General features: G+C 46.0%; 1 protein-coding gene across 1 annotated transcript; it reads left to right on the top strand.

Annotated features, from left to right (window-relative positions):
• Positions 1–6,159: 6,159 nt before the first annotated feature.
• LOC112965579 (octopamine receptor-like) lies at positions 6,160–14,774 on the top strand. Its single transcript, XM_026064716.1, has 4 exons — positions 6,160–6,178; positions 6,323–6,611; positions 12,335–12,511; positions 14,102–14,774. Exons 1-4 carry the CDS (start codon positions 6,160–6,162, stop codon positions 14,772–14,774), a joined length of 1,158 nt encoding a protein of 385 aa, XP_025920501.1.
• Positions 14,775–17,283: the final 2,509 nt, after the last annotated feature.

The following is a 17,283-nucleotide window of genomic DNA, read 5'->3' as shown; positions in this document are numbered from 1 at the left end:
ATAGACCCCCTGTCCCCACCTTTGATCCCCCCCCAGGCAGAGCTTCTCCAGCAGGGTTATTCCCGCCCCCCAGGCAGAGCTCCCCTGCCTGCCCCCCAAAAGACCACTCCCAAGCAGCCCCCCTTACCCCTTGGGCAGCTGAGGGGTGGGAGCTCGGTGCGCCCACGGGGGGCGGGTGGTGGATCCAGGTGGTGGAACCACCGGGGGGTGGTTTTTCCCAGGAGGAGGTTTGGGCTTTTTGCACCCCAGCTCAGCTTCCCCCCCTTGCACGAGGGACACCCCGGATGCCGGCCGGCACCCCCGGCTTTGCCGCCCGGGTTTGACTCCGGCTGGAGTTTTAGCGCTGCGATGCTGCCGGCATCTTTGCCCGCGCCTTGGGAAAGCCATTCCCGGAGCGCGGTCTTTGCCTGGGGAGTCCCTGCCAGGGCAGCGCCTGAAGTCAAAACGAGCCTGGAAAGCCCCAGGCTGCTGTGCAAGGTTTTCACTGCGTGAGCCTTAGGACCCCCGGGAGGCACCTCGGGAAAGCCCGCTGCCGTTCGATCCGCTTGCCTTTACTACGGAAGAGCGCGTGCTTCTGTGGGGGGGAGTCTCAAACTGAAATCTCTGTGCTGTTTAATAGATACAGGTTCGGTGTGCCGTGCCAGGGCAGAAATAACCGACTGCACGTACCCAGGCTGAGGAGGAGCTCCGTGGGAAGGGACCTGGGAGGCTGCGAGCAGGCGTGAGTCAGTCGTCTCCCGCTGTTGGGAAAGGCAGCGAGCACCCGGCCGAGTGATACGGTTGAGATGCTTCAAGCCGACGGACTGCAATTAATGGCCGGTTTTGGAGGTAAGTGTCATGGGTTTGCTCGCGCGGCGTTGCCAGACGTGACGTCTGCTTAACTGCTGGAGTGGGGGGGTTGTAGGAGTTGCTCCATGCTGATTTGGGGGTGGGCAGCGAGGATGGCTGTCAGTACGCAGACAATCTGAGGATGAGCCTTGTTATTTGGGAAGTGGCTCTACRTCCAGCGGCATTCCCCCAGCACACACTATTTCTGGGCTGACCTTTCCTGGGCAGCCGGGGCAGACTCCCGCTCTGCAGCGCTGTGGATAGACAGCGCCGCGAATGCATCCCCAGCTCCGCAGTGTCGTACTGTCCCTGCTGCCCCATCAGCTTGGGGCAGCGCCGTGGCAGAGGGTTTCTGGTTCCTCCCCTTTCGGGACCCCTTTTGCACCCTTTGCAAGAGTGGTCGTGTCTGTGTATGCTGTTGATCTCCTCCTCCCTGACAAATCACAGACCTCATTTTCATTAGGTGCCGCACAACTGCAAAATAAGAAACCGTTTGTGCCCCGAGAGGTGCTACCCTTCAGCTGGTGAAGGCAGGCAGAAGTTGGTTGAGGGGAGAGAGAGAGAAAAGAGAGAGAGGAGGAAAGTCACTGCAGAGGCTTGCTTGCTAGCGTGACCTCCTCAAATACATGTTGTACTGGTGGAAGCATCCCCAGGGACATTTCTCCTCCTTTATCACCACACACCAGGCTTGCATAGTAATGCCCTGCTTTCYAACAAACTATGGAGCAACTGCAGTCTTGGCTCACGGCAGTGGGGAGAAATGAAACATATTTTGAGGTCCTGGAGTAGGTACAGTTGCATGTGGTGGTATGYGGATTCTTACTTATTTGGTTTAGTAAGCAGCAGAGAAGTTGAGTCTGACAGCAAATATATTTCCAACTTTCCTAATTAAGGTTTTAAAGTGCAGTCAACCTTGAGATTGCAGAGGTTTTTTTCTCCCCCTCTATTGAAAGATATCCATTTGGTGATGAAATTAACCTTTTCCTTGGGATTTGTTTGCTAAATAAATTAGGTCATACTTTCTGTATATTAAAGGAAAACGGCTGAAATGATGGAGTTGCTCTAGACTTCTATCAAGCAGAATGAAAAGAGAATCTAGCCCAGGAAATTTTAAAGGGAAGCAAAACCATTACGTCCAAATAAGAAGAATGCAAACCCTAAGGCAGCTGAGGCTGGCAGGAAACCTGGGGTGATCCCACATCATGGTGCAACAGGACATTTATCCCATTCACTTAAGAAGGCTCCTTACAGGAAGGGTTGAAAGACTGATATTAGGGAGTTTCACTGTGCCGTATCAGTGGCATAACCACAACATCCCCATGGGCTGGTGCCACTCGTACAAGCGTTTAATAGCTCCAATACTTATTTCATGAATGAAAGTACATTCCTTGGAAGGATGGAGATTTTAAGATTGTATCATCCCCTGGTTTCCTGTATTAATTAACGATTCTCCAGGTGTTCAGGAGTAGCATTTCTTAGAGAGAAAGAGATGAGTTGCTGGTCACAGGCCAAAAAACCTGTTGGCTATAACACAAACTGCTGATGAGCTTTCAGGGACTGTCTATTGAGGATCCTTGAAAAGAAGCCAGGAGCAGCAGGATCCTGCTGTCTGGACCTTGAATCCAAAACTGAAGTTTCAAGCAAGAAGAGATTCTTCTTTTTGCTGAATATTTGTTGTCGGAGAACTCACTTAGGATGTCAGAGGACAGAGTCTCATTTCACCCACCTCAGTCTGTCCTGGTGTCATATCCAAAAAATAATATGATACGATGATGCAGGACAGTGTTCCTCTAATGTTTTGTGAGTGTGGACACTTTAGTCACCTCTGTCTGTGTATCGCTGTATCACGCTCCTGGAGGTATTCTACATTAAGCAACTTGCTGTTAGTTTTCACTTGAGAAGATCTAACCCAGGCTATATGGGCAATTACTCATAGAGAGTTTGGAAAGATGAACTCTGATAGCTGTGTCCTGCCTGTGCTTAGAATTTATGACTGCAGCGTCCATGGATCAGTGTCAGAGCAGTGGTGTGTTCAATGATCTACTTTTAATTAWATCTGTACTAACATTTATACATACTATACAACCATTTGAGCACAGTCATTGTTTGCAGGAGGAAGATGTGAGTTTTAAACTCTTCTGGTTTTGTATTGCATCTAAAAAACTCTAGACAGTCCAACCCTGCATTCTCATCTATAATTATTCAAGGCCACAGGCCAATATCAAGGGAAAAAAAMCTGAAATTGAGTGAACTTGAATGCCATCAATGTCTCGGGATCCTGTCTTAGTGCTGCATGCTCTTCTGGGAGAACATAGGGCTGGCTGGGCTGTGTTTGCCTATCCCTATGGTTAGGGATCAGCTTAAGGCTGAAATTAGAGGACTGTTTTTAGACCTTCAGGTGCTAGGTCCTCCTGTTTTTAGACCTCCAGGAGGTTTGAGAATGCTAGCATCTCCTGATAGGTGTGGGAGACAGCAAATGACCAAATGAGCTGGAAGATGGAGATGATTGCTGTGTAATGGACTTTCAGAGGAGTGGATTTGGTAACATGGGTGGCTAGTGCAGCCATGAGTTGTCACCTGGGCTCTGACTAGGTCCTGCTGCTTCATCAGCCCAGTCACTGCACCATCTGTGTGGACCATGTAGTGAGGAGAACAGGCTGAACAATTTTTCTGCTAGAAAATGTGGTTGCATTGAAATCAAATGTTTCGCAGGAGCTCATTCATTTTCATGACATCTGCAGTGGGAGCGTTAGATTAAATGGCTTAGATTCTCTCAGTTCGTGTCAATAATGTGAAAACTGGAGACAATTTTTTTTTTTCCTGTGGGATATTTTTCTCTTGTGTTATCAAGATGTGAAATGCTGTCCAGGAACCTTTTCATTATGACCGATTTACCTGAAAAGACATGCCCTTTACCTACTCAGGGACCTGCCACAGACCTTGATGTCCAACAAACCTGCTTGTTCTTAAACCTGGAGGGGCAGGAGAGCTTCAGTTCCCAATCAGCAAGCCCCAACTCAGGTGAGGAGGCACAGAGGAGAATTTTTCCTCTCTAGTTTTTCTAGAGAGTTTTTGATATGTCCAGATTTTTTTTTAACTTGAAAGAAACAAAAATACTAAATCCAGCAAATAGGTAGAAGTCATGGGAGGGAGCTGAGGATATTGAAGAATAGGTGGGTACGTGTAATACGCATATTATATACTGCAGAAAAGTCAGTATTGTTGTTATAAAGGGCAACCCAGCCTCACAAACATACAGGAGGTTTTTGAAAAAGTCAACAAGTATGTGGGTGAGAGAGATCTAGTTGGTGTAGCCTGCTTGGATTTCTGAAAGGTTTTCAATATAGTCCCTCATGCAGGGCTTTTAAGAAAACTTGATAGTCCTGAGTTGAGAGTCCTGAGTTACTTGCATGGATAAATAATTATCTAAAAGGTGAAATGAAGGGGAGCAGTGGATGGTGAGTCATCATGTAGCAGAGAGAGATCATCAATGCTTCCTACAGGGATTGGTGCTGGGACATGTGGTGTTCATACATTTATAACAAACTGGAAAAATTGGTGACGAGTGAAGTGATGATATTTGCAGATGTTACAAGGTTTAATCAGGGTACTAAAGACAATGCCTAACTTAAAGAATTGCGGAAAAGCCTTTATGAGACTCAGTGACTGAGCATTAAAATGGAAGAATAAATTTGTAAAGTGATGGACTTTGGGGAAGGAGAAAGGGAGGGAACCATCCTAGTTTCATATCTAAAACAGTGGGCTCTGAGCTGACCATTACCACTCAGAAAGAAGATGTTTGCATTATGATAGGTAGTTCCATGCAAAGGTCATCTCAGTGCTAAGTGCCAATCAAAAAAAGCAAACCACATTAGGAGTTATTATGAAAGGAATCAAGGACAAAACAGAGAGCATCATTATGCCATTACAGAATCCACAGTGCATTTACATCTTGAAAACTGTTTGCAATTTTGGTCCCTCCAGAGGCTCAGAAGAGCAGCAGAGATGGCCAAGGACCTTCAGTCGTGTCTGTAGGAAGAGGAATGAGAATCTGAGGGGCTGGATGGGGACTGATTGTTTGCTCTCTCTTCCAGTATGGGGACTAGAGGGCATCCCATGAAACTAGCTGGTGGCAGGCTCAAAACAAAGAGAGGTGCTTCTTTGCACAGCCTSTAGCTGAGCTGTGGAAATTCTTGCTACAGGATGTTGTGGATGCTAAAAGGTAAAGTGGGCTAAAGGAGAGGCAAGACAAGTTCTGACACAGAAGTCCTTTGGGGATTATTTAACACATGGAAAACGTCTTTGGGGGAAGTACCTGGATCACRAACTGTTGGAAGGCAAAGCATGCACTGGGGAAATTTTGCTCTGTGCTTGTCTTTCTCATATAATCCTTCTAAGGCAAAAAAAAAACTGTGCAAAAGGCACACACACTAAGGCAAAAACTGTGAGATAAGGTATACTGGATTGCGTGGACGTTTGTCTTGACCCATTCTTACATTGCACTCAGTAGTGATGCACTGGAGATGTGGGAAGGATGTGAGGGTACTGTGGGAGCTTAGTCAAGTCATAGGGAAAGTGGAATCATTGAAATGTAACAGTTTCAAAATCACTTTTATAATTTTCTTTTCCATGTAAGTTTTGACTTTTTTTTTCCCATTGGCCACATTAATGAATTTTGAAATGCTGGAATTTTTTGCAGAGTGTCAGTCCCACCTTCTGACTAGCTGCAAGTCACAGGTACCTGTGACACCATTTGGTCAAAATCTGGGAACTGAGCTAGGAAGCTGTGGACATGAGTGCATGGATTTCCTTGACTTAAGCTAAAGAGTCAAGTCCCCCATTTAGTCACCCCATTAGGTGATTCCTGGCACCCCCAGATGGTGATTCAGACCATAGGATGGAGCTGCCCACTGTTCTCCAGTGGCTGTAGAAAGCTCTTAACCTGACAGCCTAAAAAAGTAAGAGGACAATCCAGGCCAGAGCATGTACTGAATAATGGTTTATGAATACAGCCAGCCTGGGCAAGCAGTCTGAGCCAGTCTGTGGGTGACAAAGATGATAATGAGAATATATTTTATGACTATGATGACATGCTGCTGTTAAATGGGATTTAGCAGAGCTGCTTTAATTTTGGATTTAATTTACTTGGCCTCTCTGCTCTCAGTGCTTTTCTTTCTTTTTTTCCCTGTATCATGCTTCACCTAATGATGTACATTTCATTCACAGGAGAGCTTTTAATTGTCATGAAGAACTTCAGCCAGTGCTGCACATTTATGGTCTCACACTCAGGATTGCAGATGCTTCTAAYGGACTGATAACAATGGTACAGTGATGGCACAGACACAGCAGGGTGTGTGKGGGTTTTTTTTTTCTTTTTCTTGAAGTGAATGTAGCATAAATATGGTTTCCATCTTTCCTTTCATAGATCTCAAATTCATTTGTGCTAAAGACCTTGTTTTCTTTTTCTTTCTTTCTTTCTTCTTCTCTCTTTCAGATTTTAACAGTGGGAAGATGCTGAGGGATGAAAATGCATCTTGGCTCTCTAATTTCTCCTCTGCTGCCTCATCCTTCGTGAAAGGAGGTGGAAACTGGGCAGGGATTGGCCTCCAGGAGGTGGTCATTGGGCTGATACTAACCCTTATTGACTTGATCACGCTTCTGGGAAACACTGTAGTCTTTATCTGCCCTGTGGTGGAAAAGAGGCTGCGCACTGTCACCTATATGTTTATCATGTCTTTAGCCACGGCAGACTTCCTTGTAGCGTGTCTCGTCATGCCGTTTAGGTAAGAAGTGCTTGTAAGGTAAGATCTGCCTGCAGTGTAGGTGTGCAACATCATTTCTTCTAGCTCGGCAGCTGCTGTCTGAGCTGGGGTATCTAGCGGTTCGTGTGTTGTGCTTAGGGCTGAGCTCCTATGAGCTTAGTTGTGTGTCTGTGGGTCAGTGAGTATGTATGTATGCTTTTGTGCCTCAGTTTCCCCACCCAAGCCTGTTGACTAGGTTCCCTTTATAATGAATAGAGAGAGAGACTTCCCAAGGGCATTTTCCCCTGTTGGCTGCAGAGGGGCCCTGGCAGCTCATCTAAACTAGGTATCCGGCTTTTCAGATGGCTACGGTGTGATGAGTCTCATTTTCCAGGACTAGCTCCGCAATGCTTGCAGGACCAGCGTGGTTGCTGAATGTTTTTGTGCACTCTGTTTGGGGAACRCGAGATGAGGACTGTCATTAGTGTCAGTATTAAGCATAATGGCTACGCTGGTTCTGCTAACATTTCAAAGGTAGGCGAAATCAGACTATATTATTCCCTTGTCTTTGCCAGTCAAGAATGACATTTAAAACAAGTGGAGTTAGATTCTGCACCTTTGATTTTGTGCTGCTTTAACATTATCTCTTATTTTCTGGTGGTGGGAGGGAGGAATAAGAAAGACCCTTACTTGTGAAAGAAAATGAATGATTTCAGATTGCTGAACTTGAAAGGTTCTTGCAAAGTTGTTAYTCTTCATAGTTTTGTTGCAACACAGAATTTTTATTATTCCTTCCAGTTCAGTCAAAATACCAGTGGAGTTTGTGGGAAAAGTTGGTGAACTTGTAAAATAAATCTTTTACCTAAACAGAGCAGAAAAATTGCAGTCTGCAATGGGATAGCAAATGTCATTAATTTCATTTGGTTTTGTCTGTATTATCAATTTGCGATGCTATCAGATAACTGTCAGAGTTRACGTGGGCACAAAGGCCATCTCCCCTCTCTGTGATTGTATAAAAGTAAGGATTTTATTTTAGCATAAGTAAGGTAATTTATTGAGGAGATATTAGGTAAGTAGGATGTATTTAATGAAGGAAGAGGCATTTCTAGAGGGCAGTTCACCCTGCCTGAGGTCAGTATCTAAGGGAGCTTCACTGCTTGGGTAAAATTAAGTAAAACAAACCAARAGACTTGTTAGCTATAGGCTCTGGCTGTCTTGTGCTGCAAAATGACCATAAATTTGTTTAGAGTGAGTGACTGCACTGAGTTTAGCATTCTTAGAGCAATATAAAGAAGCCAATGCCTATTTTCGCATGTTGTGCCTTAATTCTCATAGGGTTGCCTACGCTTCTGAATTTGGCACTGAAAGATATTTTCCCAACAAAAAATTATAAACTCAGTTGTARGTTTATATTGTCAGGTGAAAAAACAGTTAATGATGCCTTTTAAACAGTATTACTGCCAATTTCAATTCTAAGCRCCTTGAATATTTAAATTTAGCTTCTGAAATTATCCATCTATATTTACCTGTCCCTTCCCTTCTCCTGGTGCTGCAAATACCTTCTGGGGGCCTGGATTCCAGCTTAGTTATATGGTGATCTAACCTGCTCCCACCCTATTAAAGGCACTGGAAATTAAGGTAGTGACTTAACCAGGAGACAGACCAGAAGATTTGTATCACTGATAGTGAGKTTTTTTGCTATATGTAGAAGAAAGATGGGAGTGTTGACAGGCCTGTTTGCAAGTCAGTAGTGGAAAGAGTCTCCAGGTTGGCTGGTCTAGGCCCTGTACCCTGATGATTGGCAACTGCTCAGAGCCAGTGAGTGGGTAAGGACCTGGCTGAAGTGGCCCCAGAAGTCTGGCACACTGCTTCCTTCCCTGCTCCAGCTACAGGGCAAGACCAGGCTGAGTTGGGCTGCAACTGGTAACTGTGGCCTCTGCAAGGCTTGAACTGGGCTTTTCTGCATGACAACCTGGTTCCCTCTCCCCAGTCCAGAGTGGGTGCAGAAATGATCCATGGGCTACCACTGACAGGAGCACACACTGTTTTTTCCCARGAGAAGATCTGATGTTCCCCTCCTGTGCTGCACAAGCAAGGTCACTGTGATAAAACGCACCAGACCATGTCAGCCATGCAGAAAAGGAACAGCAGTGTGTCAGGCACTAATAATTAGCTGATGTGCTTCTAACAATCTCTCTGTTACCCAGCATTTTCTTGGGCTATTTTTTYCTTCTTTCCATGTCCTCGTTGGGCCCAGAAATTAGGGTTTCTCATTCCAGTCTTCCAGTCCAGCCAGGTGTCTTTAAAGCTCCTCTCTGGGAGAGGGCAGCATCACCTGCTCCCTCACTTCCATTGCGCTTGAGGACACTTCCCAGCATGGCTGCCTGCTAGGGGGCACCTGTCCTTCATTTCTTCTTTTTCTTGCGAATTGAGTTTGGACATTTCTGGTTACACAGCATCCTCRTGACTTCTGCCTCCAACCTACTGACATGGTGTTTGCAATCTTGGCAACAGGAGGTGACAGGAGCAAAGAGCAAAGGCAGGYAGGCATCTCAGCAGCTGTAATTTCCCCCTGTAAGACTGAAGGCAACCGCCATCACTTGGAGTACCACTTCCTCCGTGGCAGGGGGAAAGAGGGAATTTGGCAGCATGTTTTGCTCTAGTTAGGAACTTAAAGGGAAAGGAGTTGGRCGATGCCAGCTTCCAGGAAAACATGGAAGTAACAAGATGAAGAAGAAGAAATGTTCATTGGGAATCTGTCTGTGGCTTCATATGCCCCAAAAGAAGGGCAAAATTGGGAAGGGAAGGATAGGAGAGGGCATTATGAGTGAGGAAGGATTTCCATGAAAACTGCTATGCAGTTAGTGAGACAATGGCTTAATATGATGCCTTATTTAATAAAAAAAACGTATGGAAGGGAATGAAGAGCAGAGCACCAATGCTGGTGCAGCAAAGGCTGGTTTGAAAAGCATGGCAACAGCATCTTCAGAGGAAGGTGGAAAGCTGGGAATGTCCCAACACTGCAAGCAACAGCATACATTAAGCCTGTCAGTACTGGGCAWGGGACCTGCAGGCCCCAAGGCAGTTTCAGAGCCCCTGCTGAGCTGTTGGAAAGAGCAAAGGTCTTATGTYGAGACTGCCGTTAGAGAGACTTGTATGTTGTGCTGAGGAGGTCTGCATGAAGCCTCCAAGTGGAACGAGCAGAGAACAAACAAGGAACGGCAAATATTTCTGGAGGGGAAGAACCATGGTGGCCACTGGTGGGGGTCAAGCCTGATATTTGACAGATAGCAGTTCTGCTCCTTTTCTAAAGGTTCTTGAATGCCCCAACATCATGGTTCCTACTGGAGGAGCTGAAAAACCATGGGGCTAACAGCAGGTTTCAAGGCAAGGATTATAGCACAGAGCTTCCCATGTTGTAGTGCTAAGGGGTGCTCTACCACCCCAGCTGGGTAGTATTTGGCCAATCTCTCAGCCTGTTTCTGCTTTCTGTCTGACTGTTGGTTCAGTTGTACCTGGCTGAGCATCCCTCTGCCCTGYAACACCTGGATCCACAGGCAGATCCAAGGGAGTCTTAATGCTCAGCCWGAGCAAACTTTGTCTGTTCCTCCACTGGCTTCTTACTGTGGTAGGGTAGTGCTTAGATGAGCTGGGAACTGTATGATCTTAGTTAGTGTGCTCCTGCCAACTTTGTGATCCTCAAAACTTGAAATGGGTCATCCAGAGTTGAAAACTAAGTGCTTGAGAAAATAGCTGTGGGTGAGAAACTGGCACTGGTGTAACCTTGTAGCTCAAAAAACATCCTAGCTGAGAATTACTTGAGCAAGGAGGGTCTTGACCTTCAGATGTAAAAGCGAAGGCAGAAATGGGCATCCTGACTAACGAGATTTTGTATCCTGTTGGGCTCTTCTGCAAGCTCCTGTCTGAGGAAAGGCTGCACTTTATTTATGGCTGCCTGGAGTGAAGTCTTGCAAACTCTATGTGGGCCATTTGGTGAGGAACTGGCTCTGCCAGCACAAGTGCGTGTTGTTGCACCCCCGATGGGGTAGCTTTTGGGTCACGTCTTTCCCATGTTCTCAGCTTCGTATCTATATTGCTCTTTTGAATTGCTGCTTGCTAGCTGTTAGCTCCTTGGCTTGAGTGTTAGCACATGCCAAAAAGAAGGGGAAAAAAGTAACCCTAGGAGTAGTTTTGGCTCAGGAAAGGAGGCTTTGCAAAAGAAAGAAAATAAGAAGGATTGTCACCCAGTGCTTTAATTTCATAAGAGCAAGACTGCTGTTTTGTTCTTGGTCTGGCATGTTCGAAGGAGTGGTTCAGCTGTGCTTAGCTTGTTGTCTAGGTACTCCAGTCAGCCTAGCAGCTTCCAGCCTGAATGTTTCTAGCTTATTCTTTTCTTTTTCCAAGCATAAGTGAAACACTGAGGTGACCTCACTTCTGCTCATACTGTGCATTTCTTAGTGCTTTTATTATTCCTTTTAAATCTGTATCACTTCAAGGCCTGCAGAGACTTTATCCAACAGGTAAGAGTGAAGACGTATCTACTATGTTGTGCTGTGGAGCACCCGCTAAGTCAGATGTATCCCACAAAAAGGGTGAATGTTCTTCTGCCCTGTGTGTGCCRACAGAGTTAGGTGCGTGCTCAGCCATGAAGCCTGAGGTGTGCAGGGACATTGATGAAAGCAGAGGATCAGCCGCCAGGTGCCCCAGTGCTTGCCCCATAGGCGCCCCTTGGCCTTGCGGCATCTCTGGGTAAAGAGGGCTTCTGAGGAGTGACACCGAGTCTGCTATTGAACCTGTGCTTTAACTTATTACATCTCATTTCCCTATCTGTAAATCCCCTTTCAGTGCATGTGTAAAAGGGGTGAACAAGTTAGTAGTTTTCAGGCCTTCTGTTCTGCAAAAATGGAGGCCACCAGGTTGTGCAAACAAGTTCTGCTATAGACTTAATGTTTGCTTGAATTTTTGCATAGCATCTTGCATAATGAAAGGTTGCCTAGGGCCGGGGCCCTTCAGCAGCGCGGTAACCTGTTGATGCACTTGCAGCAATTGTTGGGCTGTGAAACAACCTTTACAAGTAGTTTTAATGAATTGTTGCTAATTAGATGCAAACCAGGCATTATTTTTCTAACTCCTCTTATATAAAGTTGATTATTTTTGCCCTTGCTAGGYGGCAGAGCTGACCTAAGTGCACTACAATGCCCCTGCCTTAGCTACACTACATTTGACCACAGAGCTATGAAGGTACAGGATAATTAAAGCTTTGCAGGGATCTGTAGTTACTCACCCTTTCACATAAAATTCAACCACAGGAGTTATTTGAGCAGCACCCCAGTAGTTACATAAAGCTAGTAAAAGAAAGAGGAAGCAAATTGCATTTAATTGAATGCTATAGAAACATGCATCAGCCTTCGTACAGCTGCCATATGTTCCTTCCCCGGCTGCTCACTTCTTACAGGCCCTCCCTGACTTTGCTGGGGTAATTTTGGCATATTATCTCCTTTTTGCTGGGTGTTTTCCTCACTGAGGCATTTGTGAGTCAGATAATGTAAAAGACTCGCAGGCATCCTCCTGGGCTTTTCTTTTTTTTACCCAGGAGTTGAAATACTTCAGTTTTGAAGCCTSAGCCCGGATGAAAGCTGAGTTTCTTGGCGTAGGGAGCATCTTCCATGTCCCAAGAATTAAGGAGAATTCATAAAGCTCTGTGATTCATAGCATTAAATCAGCCTCAGTTTCTAACTTTGGTTTCTACCTGTTTTCCCTCCCAGTATCATTTACGAGGTGACGGGGATGTGGCTGTTTGGGAARCTGTTTTGCAAGGTGTGGATCTCCTTCGACGTCATGTTTTGCACTGCATCCATCGTTACTTTGTGCTTTATTAGCCTGGACAGATACTGCTCCGTGGTGACCCCTTACCACTATTCAAAAAGGATGTCCCGTGGCAGGTGAGCATATTTGCTCCTCAAGAAGTTGGAGGGCAGCCACAAGGGTGGCAGGGAGAGGGGAAAATTGCGGTGATCTCTCAGATATTTCATTCTCCCTGCAAAGCTCTAAGGCTCCTGTTCCTCTTCTGCTGCAGATTTTCTATGTGAGAAAGACGGTTCTCCATTTCACAGAGTCATTGAGGACAAACACTGGCATTACATGTCCACATGGTTAATTTATCTGCAGATTTTCACTCTGTCYCTTTTCAGTACAGGCCATGGCAGTTCTAAATGAGCTATTGACTGCCCCAAACCAGCATGATGTGATTAAAAAGATCTTAGCACCATTTAAAACTTTGCAGCTGGGGGGAATGCAGCTGGCCTGATTTGACAGTGCTTGTGGGAAAGCACCTTTTGAGTTAAGGCTGGTTTCCAGAACAGGGTAGAAACCAGTGATGTGGGCTGACTTGTGTCTACAATGTTTCCCTTGGTAGGCATTTCAGGGGGCGTTTTCTCCGAGGAGGAGGAGAAATGACACCCAGAAGAATTCCTCTAGCAATTGTCTTCCGCCTCTTAAATTCTTAGTACTTACAAAGTGATATTAATGTGGAGAAAACAGGATGAGTTTTTAAGCTCCTGCCAAGGTTTCACATGTAGCGTTCAAATGAGGACTGCAGGGTAGGAGGTTCTCCAAATTGGTTTCTCACCAGATTTCYTGTATCATCCCTTTACAGTCCATTTGCTACTGGCCTTTCTCACTGGAATAGGGTCCCAGCCACCAGTATGGTTTGGTGGATCCCCTTTAAAACTGTAGGTATTTAAATGCAGAAGGGTGTTCAGGGAGCAGTCCTGGGGCAAAGGATGGTATCTCTGCGTTTGGATGTCTTTGAGTGCCGTTCTGCTGCCAAGACTGCTGAATGTTACAGCACCTCCAAACTACCTTTGAACGAGTGCAGCTGTCGAAGGGTGGGCAGTGAGGACGCCGCAGCTCCAGTGTCTTTGCTGCCATGGCTACTCTGCTATTGATAGCTCGCAAGGTGGGTTCAGGCTCTTTCAGGAAAGTCTTTTTCCCAGCTGCAGCTCCTGCAGTGTACRATTTGCAGAGCGCACACAGTTGCCAAAATGGGGAAGGGGGCTGTGCAGCGCACACGACGCAGAGCAAATGCTGCAGTGATGCTGAGCATCTACAGCATCCGTCAGCTGCAGCCCTCTTGCAGGCAGGATCCTTAGAGGATGACATAGTAAGCGGACATTAATGCTGAAACTGATTAGAAAAGTCTACGTGTTATGGTTTTAAATACAAAACAATAACAAAAACCTTCCGTAAAACCATTATTCTTCCTGTTTTTCCAGCCAGCTCTGAGCAGCCCTTATACTGACCTGGGCCATTCTGTAAACCACAGATCCAAAGYACCAAGTCATTAGGGACATTCACATATGGACTTGCTGTATCCCAGCTTTCTCTCTGCTCTGCCACTTCTCAAAACCCTCTGGGACTGTTGTTCAGTGATATCCCACAGGGGTTACCATGGGGATTGAATTGTACTGGATGTTCTCATCTCAGAATAACTCAGACCCTCTCTCCCCTCCCCTATCTCTCTTCTTTTGCAGATGCATTGTAATGACCTGCATGGTTTGGGTATACTCTTCCCTCATTTCCTTCCTTCCTGTCATGCAAGGCTGGAATGAGATTCCTGGGGTGGATTTCGATGCAGGCAGAGAATGCRTCTTTGTCACCAACTGGATTTTTGCCATTGTAGCTTCTGCCCTTGCATTTTTTGTCCCCTTCATGGTCATGTGCAGCATGTATTTCTTCATCTACCGAGCTTCACGGCTCAAGGCCACGCGGATCATGTCTCAGACTCTGGAGATTCACTACCACCCCAACAGCAAGCGGCAGAACCACCTGCAGCTGGAGAACAAAGCCACGCGGACCATTAGCATTATCATTTCTGTCTTTGTGCTGTGCTGGCTGCCGTACTTTGTCCTGAATGTTTGGCTAGCTGCCAAAGGTGCYGATTCCACTAGCACGGTCTTGGTTGACACCTTCAAGATCATCACTTGGTTAGGTTATTGCAACTCCACTATCAACCCAATGCTCTATGCTTTCCTGAACCGGGACTTCCAGCGGGCCCTGAAGAAGCTGCTCATTTGCAGGCACAGGTCTCAGGTGGACATTGGAGAAGACATGGTTTCAATAGCCACATTTTCCAAGACTGCTCCAGACTTAGAATATAGCGTGCCAGTGCCTAACGGCGCTCTGAAGGGCAAACCCAAGCAATAGGAATTCAGAATCAGTTGCTGGAGGTTGTGGTGTGAACAGTGCAAGAGCACATCCAAATGGAAGAGTAATGGGTAGGAAAATAGGGGAAGGAGAGGCTGGAATAGGGCTGGAATGTTTATTACAGCTGGAGGCATACTACAAGGTATTTCTTCATCTTCCATGGTTTTATGAATGAGGAACTTTTTGCTATTTTGGGGCAATTTATTATAACTAATGAAGCTAGTTGGTGTCTTGCTATTGATTTTTTTTTTTTTTTTTAATGAATATTTCCTAAGATGAATTCAAACTTCATTCTGGAAAAAAAAATCGGTTTGATAATGTGAACTTGTCTTACTCTATTTATAGCCTGGTGATCTCCTACAACCGACGATGGGACAGCATTTTTTCTGATGAAGTCAGTGTAGCTCTCATCTTGCAACTTACATCACAAGTTTGACAAATTTTAATAGGTTCACTTGTGTCAGTCTGTGAATGGGCATTGGCAGGATGTGGTCAAAGAGCAGAGTTAACTCCTGTATAAAGCCAGCCTGGGCTGTCTGCAAAGGGTTTAACTAACATACTTGCTTCTGAAATACAGAGGGGCTTAGTGCCTTCAAGTTTCAGACTTGGTGTTTGACAGTATAAGATTGGTTCAGCATCAGGCAGGGATGGGCAGGAGAAATACTCTATGATGTGCATGGTTTTTCTTTGGATGCCTTTGTAAAATCTAAGACCATTGCTTCAGTGGTGTTTTCTGTGAATTATCTATGACAAGTCTCCTTAGTCCTTATTTATTCTGGAAAGGGACCTTATGTCTTAGACCCCCGGAGATGAGCAAGGCTGGCTGAAACATTTCTCTAGAGCACCAACTACCCAAGGAGCTCAAAAGACGTTACAGGTGACTGACACCAGCCAAAGGGCAGATGCGAAGAAGAGTTACTGGTTAAGTGTAAGTAAGTGTTTTTTGCACTATGGTGTCCATACATTGACGCTATGAGTGTAACCATATAGAGTATTGCTGGACCACACAGCCATAAAAAAGGATGATAAATATCCTTTCCTCTCACCACTAAAATCCCAGCAACAGTGTATGGACCTCAAGCAGAAAGTATAGAAGGGCAGGTCATGAATGTACATATCTGATCAGCTGTTTCAAACTAATACAGGAACATGGTTATTCTTATTATGTGCTTCACTGGACTTTAAACAGCAGCTCCACAGCACTGGTTCCCTGGAGGAGAGCTGTGGAACAACCACAGGATGACCCTGGAAAGGCAGGATTGCACCTGAACATCTCTGCAAGTATCTAACACAGGGCAAAAGCAGGAGCTGAATTGCCAGAAGCACCTCAGAAAATTTCAGGAACACAGATTTTTCTCTAGCAGAGTCATGCGAGTGCTCAGATCTCAGCCATCGCTGCCCCCTCTGCATGTTTCAGGTGCAGGCTCAGGCTGGTTTATGTGTGAGAGTCACTGCACTGAGTGCAGTGGTAGCACGGAGGACAGAACCTAAAAAGGTGTAGCAGAAAGCAACAAGCCACTGTCTCGAGTACCTCAGCTACTGAAGACAGGCACAAAGAGGCCAAAGTCCTTGCTCCTTAAGAACCTGGTTCTTCAGGAGAAGAAACAGCCCTGATGCGTGCATGGTTGCAACACTAGTGCTCCTGGCAAATGCCTCTTCATGGAGTGTGTCGGCTCTCCTGGCTCCTTCAATGCCAATAAATACCTGGAATGGGTAAGGAGAATAACCTCATGATCCTGATTCCGGGGAGGGGGAGCATCTAGACCAAATGGGCCCAAAGGTGGACTAGGCAGGATCCTTGCTCCTGACAGCCAACTCATTTTGATAAACAGGACAAGGAATTGGGTTCTACCCCCAAGAGCCCTCCGAGCTGTCAGGTGGAGGGGCAGASGTATAGGCACCATACTGTGCTTTGCAATGGTTAGGACTACACGGTGTAGAAGAGCCCRAGACCAGAACTCCCTTTTTCAGGGCTGCAGGCTGGCAGCTGCGGTAGCCTGTGTTTGGGCGTCCCTTGGCCAAAAAAGGAGTTGGCAGAAAGGCACACACTGATTTCCATGGCCACAGGAAGCCAAGGGACCTGAGGCAGCCTGACAGTTGTTTTCTAAATTTCCTACAGCTGCTCATAAATTAACTAACAACTGGTGAATGAAACATCAGACGTTCCTGCCAACAGGGCTTTAGACTGGCCTATGTAAATAGTGGGATCTCAAGTACGGAGGTAGCACAGACCATTGCAGCTATCGTCTGCACATGGTTATCCTGAGAAAAACCTGCCCTTCACTGCTTTCCATTCCAGCATGTTAGCAGAGAGGACACATTAGACAAATGCCTTGGGATCTTCAATCATCTGAGCTGACCATAGCTGGGAAGAAGAGCTCCTGCAGAGGGATAGGGAAGGAACGAGCAAGTACAGTATAGTTATAATCTGATTCAAGCAAGGAAAACGTGGTAGGTGCTCCAGTGCAGGTAGCCTGGTTCTGAAGAGCTGGTAAAACAGTCCTGGAGC

This window comes from Apteryx rowi, unplaced genomic scaffold (assembly GCF_003343035.1).
Source record: "Apteryx rowi isolate R43461 unplaced genomic scaffold, aptRow1 scaffold_22, whole genome shotgun sequence".
Classification (NCBI taxonomy): Eukaryota; Metazoa; Chordata; class Aves; order Apterygiformes; family Apterygidae; genus Apteryx; species Apteryx rowi.
Note: the sequence above shows the minus strand (reverse complement) of the source record. Positions and strands in the feature narration are given on the sequence as shown.